This window comes from Bufo bufo, chromosome 9 (assembly GCF_905171765.1).
Source record: "Bufo bufo chromosome 9, aBufBuf1.1, whole genome shotgun sequence".
NCBI lineage: Eukaryota > Metazoa > Chordata > Amphibia > Anura > Bufonidae > Bufo > Bufo bufo.
In genome coordinates this window covers 103,450,858-103,459,894 of record NC_053397.1, presented here as the reverse complement: position 1 = coordinate 103,459,894, position 9,037 = coordinate 103,450,858, and the positions used below count along the sequence as shown (strand labels likewise).

Genomic DNA, 9,037 nt, shown 5'->3' with positions numbered 1-9,037 from the left:
CCAAATCTTTGGAAAGTCAAAGAGGGAGAATTTTGGTTTAGTGTGTGAAAGATCTATTTTCCCTGCATATCTATACAGGTGAATCGTTTTCTTCTACACAATAGCGCAAAAAATATCTGAATATAGAAATTTCCAAAAATCCAAATTGCATCTAATAATGAAATAATATACAAGGTGGGCTGTTAAATACAGAGAGAACCGGAAAAGCATTTTCTGGATCAATATTGTAAATGTAATAATGCAAATCTATATCTCAGATCAAAAAGAGGAACATTTAGGGAGCAAAGTGGGACTTGGGTCAAAAAGAGGGACTGTACCTCCAAAAGAGGGACACTTGGGAGGACTGTGTGTGAAACAGTCATTATAGCAGTTTCACAACAAAGTAAGGCAACAGCCATTTTGTAGTAGACTCCTCCCAATGATAGTACGGTTTGACAGCAGGAAATAAGGCGGTCGCTACACGGAGACTAGTTTAGAACTTCTTCTCCGGTGCAGCTTTGACTCTTGTGTTTGGAGCTGTGTAGTACGTTCAGCCAGAGGCAGTGTCTAAACTCCATGCGCTGTAAGGACCGTCTGACGTCAAAGACTATGTGACGTTGGAAGCCTGAATCATTAGAGTTAGAATTACGTATATTATCTTCATTACCACAGCGCATGGGATGTAGGTATTTCCCCGCTAGTACATGCCAGGCTGCTTCAAAACACGTGTCTTTAGCTTTTCACGTGACCTTGTGACGTCACAAGCTCCTTGCGCCGCACGGAGTTAACAGCCAGCCGTGAGTCAGTGAATGAGATGCTGCAGTTTTCTGTCCTGTACGGCGGAGTGTTCAGGTAGGTGCCTGTCAGTGCTGCAGGTTACAGGGGGACTTCTCCACATAACACTCTCATCTGAGAGCTCTTGAGACCTAGAAGGCTTAGACCACGCCGGGTAGAGAGCAGTGGTGTGTAACCGTGTGAGGGGCTTGTAGCTACATTAATGCATTGCTGGCCTGTGTGCTGTGAAGACATATATAGAAGCACTATTGTAGTGTGGAGACGTATAGGAGCACCATTGTAGTGCGGAGACGTGTGTAGGAGCACCATTGTAGTGCGGAGACATGTATAGGAGCACCGTTGTAGTGCGGAGACATGTGTAGGAGCACCATTGTAGTGCGGAGACGTGTGTAGGAGCCCCATTGTAGTGCGGAGACGTGTGTAGGAGCCCCATTGTAGTGCGGAGACGTGTGTAGGAGCACCGTTGTAGTGCGGAGACGTGTGTAGGAGCACCGTTGTAGTGCGGAGACGTGTGTAGGAGCACCGTTGTAGTGCGGAGACGTGTGTAGGAGCACCGTTGTAGTGCGGAGACGTGTGTAGGAGCACCGTTGTAGTGCGGAGACGTGTGTAGGAGCACCGTTGTAGTGCGGAGACGTGTGTAGGAGCACCATTGTAGTGCGGAGACGTGTGTAGGAGCACCGTTGTAGTGCGGAGACGTGTGTAGGAGCACCGTTGTAGTGCGGAGACGTGTGTAGGAGCACCGTTGTAGTGCGGAGACGTGGGTAGGAGCACCGTTGTAGTGCGGAGACGTGTGTAGGAGCACCGTTGTAGTGCGGAGACGTGTGTAGGAGCACCGTTGTAGTGCGGAGACGTGTGTAGGAGCACCGTTGTAGTGCGGAGACGTGTGTAGGAGCACCGTTGTAGTGCGGAGACGTGTGTAGGAGCACCGTTGTAGTGCGGAGACGTGTGTAGGAGCACCGTTGTAGTGCGGAGACGTGTGTAGGAGCACCGTTGTAGTGCGGAGACGTGTGTAGGAGCACCGTTGTAGTGCGGAGACGTGTGTAGGAGCACCGTTGTAGTGCGGAGACGTGTGTAGGAGCACCGTTGTAGTGCGGAGACGTGTGTAGGAGCCCCGTTGTAGTGCGGAGACGTGTGTAGGAGCCCCATTGTAGTGCGGAGACGTGTGTAGGAGCCCCATTGTAGTGCGGAGACGTGTGTAGGAGCCCCATTGTAGTGCGGAGACGTGTGTAGGAGCCCCATTGTAGTGCGGAGACGTGTGTAGGAGCACCATTGTAGTGCGGAGACGTGTGTAGGAGCACCATTGTAGTGCGGAGACGTGTGTAGGAGCACCATTGTAGTGCGGAGACGTGTGTAGGAGCACCATTGTAGTGCGGAGACGTGTGTAGGAGCACCATTGTAGTGCGGAGACGTGTGTAGGAGCACCATTGTAGTGCGGAGACGTGTGTAGGAGCACCATTGTAGTGCGGAGACGTGTGTAGGAGCACCATTGTAGTGCGGAGACGTGTGTAGGAGCACCATTGTAGTGCGGAGACGTGTGTAGGAGCACCATTGTAGTGCGGAGACGTGTGTAGGAGCACCATTGTAGTGCGGAGACGTGTGTAGGAGCACCATTGTAGTGCGGAGACGTGTGTAGGAGCACCATTGTAGTGCGGAGACGTGTGTAGGAGCACCATTGTAGTGCGGAGACGTGTGTAGGAGCACCATTGTAGTGCGGAGACGTGTGTAGGAGCACCATTGTAGTGCGGAGACGTGTGTAGGAGCACCATTGTAGTGCGGAGACGTGTGTAGGAGCACCATTGTAGTGCGGAGACGTGTGTAGGAGCACCATTGTAGTGCGGAGACGTGTGTAGGAGCACCATTGTAGTGCGGAGACGTGTGTAGGAGCACCATTGTAGTGCGGAGACGTGTGTAGGAGCACCATTGTAGTGCGGAGACGTGTGTAGGAGCACCATTGTAGTGCGGAGACGTGTGTAGGAGCACCATTGTAGTGCGGAGACGTGTGTAGGAGCACCATTGTAGTGCGGAGACGTGTGTAGGAGCACCATTGTAGTGCGGAGACGTGTGTAGGAGCACCATTGTAGTGCGGAGACGTGTGTAGGAGCACCATTGTAGTGCGGAGACGTGTGTAGGAGCACCATTGTAGTGCGGAGACGTGTGTAGGAGCACCATTGTAGTGCGGAGACGTGTGTAGGAGCACCATTGTAGTGCGGAGACGTGTGTAGGAGCACCATTGTAGTGCGGAGACGTGTGTAGGAGCACCATTGTAGTGCGGAGACGTGTACAGTTGCAAGAAAAAGTATGTGAACCCTTTGGAATGATATGGATTTCTGCACAAATTGGTCATAAAATATGATCTGATCTTCATCTAAGTCATAACAATAGACAATCACAGTCTGCTTAAACTAATAGCACACAAAGAATTAAATGTTACCATGTTTTTATTGAACACACCATGTAAACATTCACAGTGCAGGTGGAGAAAGTATGTGAACCCCTAGACTAATGACATCTCCAAGAGCTAATTGCAGTGAGGTGTCAGCCAACTGGAGTCCGATCAATGAGATGAGATTGGAGGTGTTGGTTACAGCTGCCCTGCCCTATAAAAAACACACCAGTTCTGGGTTTTCTTTTCACAAGAAGCATTGCCTGATGTGAATGATGCCTCGCACAAAAGAGCTCTCAGAAGACCTACGATTAAGAATTGTTGACTTGCATAAAGCTGGAAAGGGTTATAAAAGTATCTCCAAAAGCCTTGCTGTTCATCAGTCCATGGTAAGACAAATTGTCTATAAATGGAGAAAGTTCAGCACTGCTGCTACTCTCCCTAGGAGTGGCCGTCCTGTAAAGATGACTGCAAGAGCACAGCGCAGACTGCTCAATGAGGTGAAGAAGAATCCTAGAGTGTCAGCTAAAGACTTACAAACTTCTCTGGCATATGCTAACATCCCTGTTAGCGAATCTACGATACGTAAAACACTAAACAAGAATGGATTTCATGGGAGGATACCACAGCGGAAGCCACTGCTGTCCAAAAAAAACATTGCTGCACGTTTACAGTTTGCACAAGAGCACCTGGATGTTCCACAGCAGTACTGGCAAAATATTCTGTGAACAGATGAAACCAAAGTTGAGTTGTTTGGAAGAAACACACAACACTATGTGTGGAGAAAAAGAGGGACAGCACATCAACATCAAAACCTCATCCCAACTGTGAAGTATGGTGGTGGAGGCATCATGGTTTGGGGCTGCTTTGCTGCGTCAGGGCCTGGACGGATTGCTATCATCGAAGGAAAAATGAATTCCCAAGTTTATCAAGACATTTTGCGGGAGAACTTAAGGCCATCTGACCACCAGCTGAAGCTCAACAGAAGATGGGTGTTGCAACAGGACAACGACCCAAAGCATAGAAGTAAATCAACAACAGAATGGCTTAAACATAAGTAAATATGCCTTCTGGATCGGCCCAGAGTCCTGACCTCAACCCGATTGAGATGCTGTGGCATGACCTCAAGAAAGCGATTCACACCAGACATCCCAAGAATATTGCTGAACTGAAACAGTTCTGTAAAGTGGAATGGTCAAGAATTACTCCTGACCGTTGTGCACGTCTGATCTGCAACTACAGGAAACGTTTGGTTGAAGTTATTGCTGCCAAAGGAGGTTCAACCAGTTATTAAATCCAAGGGTTTACATACTTTTTCCACCTGCACTGTGAATGTTTACATGGTGTGTTCAGTAAAAACATGGTAACATTTAATTCTGTGTTATTAGTTTAAGCCAGTGCTTCTCAATTATTTTCTGTCATGCCCCCCCTAGGAAGAAGAAAACATTTCGCGCCCCCCGCGCGACTGTAAATAGTATCATTTGTCTATAAAATTGTTATAAGTACACCTCTGCATAACACTGTATCCTTATTAACGTATAAGAGAATAAAAAAAGAAAGAAATGTGGATCGGACACACACTTATGGGGGGATCTGTGGATGACGGACACTTATGGGGGGATCTGTGGATGACGGACACTTATGGGGGGATCTGTGGATGACGGACACTTATGGGGGGATCTGTGGATGACGGACACTTATGGGGGGGATCTGTGGCTGGCACTGTTATATATGTGCCATCCACAGACCCCCACCCCTTAACTGTGCCATCCACAGATTCCGTGTGCCCGCCGCCGCTGTTTAAAGTTATTAAACATGCCCCCCTCACTCCTAATAGTACCGTATATCCGAATTTCTTCTGTATAATGCCGGCAGGCGGGCCGGGCGGCCGGCGCGTCCCTCAGTGACGTCACTTGTCTGCGCCGCCTGCTTCATTCATAAAGCAGGCGGCGCAGGCACGTGACATCACTGAGGGACGCGCCGGCCCGCCTGCCGGCATTATACAGAAGAAATTCAGATATACGGTACTATTAGGAGTGAGGGGGGCATGTTTAATAACTTTTAATTCAATAATACATTTTATATTAGTATACCGGAGGGAGCGGTGGGGCGGGGCTATAGTACAGTGACCGCACCGCCCCACCGCTATTGCCGGCTCCCAGTCCCTCCCCCGGCCCCCGCTCCGTACATCGCGTCCAGCGCCTGCGCCGGCCTCTGATCAGACGGGAGATGAGCGCTTCCACAATGGAAGCGCTCATCTCCCTGCCGCATATTACACTGCGAGCTGTCGGCCGCCCGGCGCCCCTGTTGCTATGGCGCCCTGTGCGGCCGCACAGCCTGCACACCCCAAAGGCCAGCCCTGAAAGAGCCCCCCTTTACGGAGCCTGGTGCCCCCCCCTGGGGGGCGCGCCCCACTATTTGAGAAGCACTGGTTTAAGCAGACTGTGATTGTCTATTGTTGTGACTTAGATGAAGATCAGATCACATTTTATGACCAATTTGTGCAGAAATCCATATCATTCCCAAGGGTTCACATACTTTTTCTTGCAACTGTATAGGAGCACTGTTTTAGTGGGGAGACATATATAGGAGCACCGTTTTAGTGGGGAGACATATATAGGAGCACCGTTGTAGTGGGGAGACATATATAGGAGCACCGTTGTAGTGGGGAGACATATATAGGAGCACCGTTGTAGTGGGGAGACATATATATATATATAGGAGCACCGTTTTAGTGGGGAGACATATATATAGGAGCACCGTTTTAGTGGGGAGACATATATATAGGAGCACCGTTTTAGTGGGGAGACCTATATAGGAGCACCGTTGTAATGTACTGTGCGGTGGACAAATAGTAATGAGTTTTATTGTATTGTGCTGTTGACACATATAGTAATATGGGAGTATTATTGTAGTGTAATATAGTCCTCTTGTTAAGCACTGAGTCACCATGCTGCCCTGAGATATTCTTAAAGGGGTTGTCTGCTTTTCCTGTATTGATGACCTATCCTCAGGATAGGTCATGAATATCAGAATTGAGTGGGCCCTTGCGCCCCCACAATCAGCTGTATGAAGAGACTGCATCGCTGTGTTCTCTTCCCTGTTTACTTGCTCGCCAGCAACGTAACAGCGGCGAGCATTTGTAATTACAGCTCCACCGTCTCATTCACTTCAATAGGACGTCTCCCTCCTATTCAAGTGAACATTCGTATGAGTGGTGTGTTCTCTTCATATAACTGATCAACAGGGGTGCTGGGAGTCGGGTCCCCATCAATCTGATATGGAATACCTATCCTTAGGAGAGGTCATGAATATAACTAAAGCAGAGAATCCCTTTAATGAATACCTGATCCAGAGTGCTCTCTTGACCTGGTATACCTGAGCCTTCATAGCAGCTAGAGATATGAGCTGACAATCTAAACTTTAAAACAAGACTGGGAGAGCGGTGTTAGCTTCTATACAACTAACGGTACAGTTAGAAATTGGTTTGGGAGTGAGAGCTGCCGGTATATGAAGCTCTTACTGGGACCCCTTTCTAATGTCTGTATCTCACACTGTATCATGCTTGCTGCAGCCAGTCACTAGCCTCAGTGTTCTCATGCTAGTGTTTGGCTGCACTGGTCACATGATGTATACGGCAGTTTCACTGCTGCAGCCTGTAAACAGACCGGAGCAGCAGCTCTGGAAACAGTGGCGGGTTAAATGGCGAGTATACCATCTTTTATTTGGACAGCCCCTTTAAACCATTGGCATGCTGCTGTGTTGCTTGTTACTACTGTCCTAGCCATGTCCCTGTTTAAGGCTAGGGCTACACGACGACATGGGTCGCGCGACACATAGGGCACAACTACACTGTAACATGTGTTGCGCTACAGTTTTTATAATCTTGGATAGATTTTTTGCTGCTGTCGTATCGCAGACGTAGCATATCGCAGGTCGCAGTGCGACACCATAGACTATCATTATAAAAAATGTTGTGCGACAAAATGTTGCCGTGTAGCCCTAGTCTTATTCCACTAGGGGCTCATTCAGACGACCATATGTGTTTTGTGGTCCCCAAATTGTTGGTCCACAAAACCCGGATCCTGGCCGTGTGCGTTACGCACTTTGCAGAATGCACATGGCCGGCCCTATGATAGAATTACCTATTCTTGTCTGCAATTGCGGACAAGAATAGGACATGCGTTATCATTTTTGTGGGGCCAGGGAACAGAAGTGCGGATGTGGACAGTACACGGTGTGCTGTCCACATCTTTTGCGGCCCCATTGAAATGAATGGGTCCCGCTGTCCTCCATGTCGGAGCCTATTCTGCCTTGATTGTTGTCCTGCCCAGCATGTGAAGTCGGGGCCGGCTCTGCCAAGCGGGACAGCAAGTAAGGCAGAATGGGCGTGCTACTAATGCGGGCACAGTAATGGATCCCTATACTAGGAACAGAAATGGTTGACTCCTGTGTCGGACAGTTAATCCGATACACAGAGCTGGAGCTGCTCTCATTCAGAGCACTTATTCACTGTGTCACAGGCCTAGTGGTTAGTATGCAATTGTCGCTCAAGACTGCTGTAGATTTCTGGTGCAGGGATCAGTAACCTTAGGCACTCAAGCTGATGTGAAACTACAACTCCCAGCATGCACACTTGTTTAGCTGCTCTTGTAACTCCCATAGATGTAAAAGGAGGATTCTGGGAGTTGTAGTTTCAGAACAGCTGAAGTGCTGGAAGTTGCTGATCCCTGGCCTAGTGTATATCTTACTTCAGCCTAGGTCAGTGATGGTGAACCTTTTTGAAACAGAGTGCCCAAAATGCAACCCAAAACCCACATATTTATCGCAAAGTGCCAAAACGGCAATTTCACCTGAATACTACAGTCCACTTTAGTGTATCTTCCATGTACTTTATCATTTATCTATAAGAGCCTGCACTGCCCGTGCCGTTCATGGTGCCCCCTGTGCTGATGAATGGCAGGCACAGTCTAAAGCATATTGGCTAGGGGTGCACCGAAATTCCGGCAGCCGAAAATATCGGCCGAAAATGCACCTAATCCACTTCGGCCGATATTGTTACATATCGGCCGAAAATATGGGGTGTGGGATTTGTCACCCACCATCTGCGGGCGGGCGCCGGGCGGGCGGTTTACTTTGTCACTGCATCTTAATTTTACCTTACAATCGTGAGGCTCCAGTAACTAACAACTCTGCAGGCAGAGCGGAGGGCGGCGTAACGTCACTTACTCACGTGACGCGCCTGCTCCGCCTCCTTCATTCATAAAGTGGGCGGAGCAGGTGCGTCACGTGAGTAAGTGACGTTACGCCGCCGCTCTGCCTGCAGAGTTGTTACTGGAGCGTCACGATTGTAAGGTAAAATAAAGATGCAGTGAGTGATGCTGTGAGCAGCAGGGCCGGGGCTGTTATGGGTAGGGGGATCGGTCTATGGCACTGTTATGGGGAGGGGGGATCTGTGCACTGTTATGGGGAGGGGGGATCTGTGCACTGTTATGGGGAGGGGGGATCTGTGCACTGTTATGGGGAGGGGGGATCTGTGCACTGTTATGGGGAAAGGGATCTGTGCACTGTTATGGGGAGGGGGGATCTGTGCACTGTTATGGGGAAAGGGATCTGTGCACTGTTATGGGGAAAGGGATCTGTGCACTGTTATGCCCATAACAGTGCACATATCCCCTTTCCATAACAGTGCACAGATCCCCCTCTCCATAACAGCGCCACCCACAGATCCCCCTCTCCATAACAGCGCCACCCACAGATCCCCCTCTCCATAACAGCGCCACCCACAGATCCCCCTTTCCATAACAGCGCCACCCACAGATCCCCCCTCTCCATAACAGCGCCACCCACAGATCCCCCCTCTCCATAACAGCGCCACCC

At 49.4% G+C, this 9,037-nt stretch overlaps 1 protein-coding gene across 1 annotated transcript in view; it reads left to right on the top strand.

The window, feature by feature from the left end:
* The first annotated feature begins 590 nt into the window (after positions 1-590).
* GLRX2 (glutaredoxin 2) overlaps positions 591-9,037 on the top strand; it is a 100,405-nt gene continuing 91,958 nt past the window's right edge. The window contains exon 1 of the mRNA XM_040407616.1: positions 591-831. Coding sequence (XP_040263550.1) covers positions 794-831 — 38 coding nt within the window. The 5' untranslated portion in view covers positions 591-793. The remainder of the gene's footprint in view (positions 832-9,037) is intronic.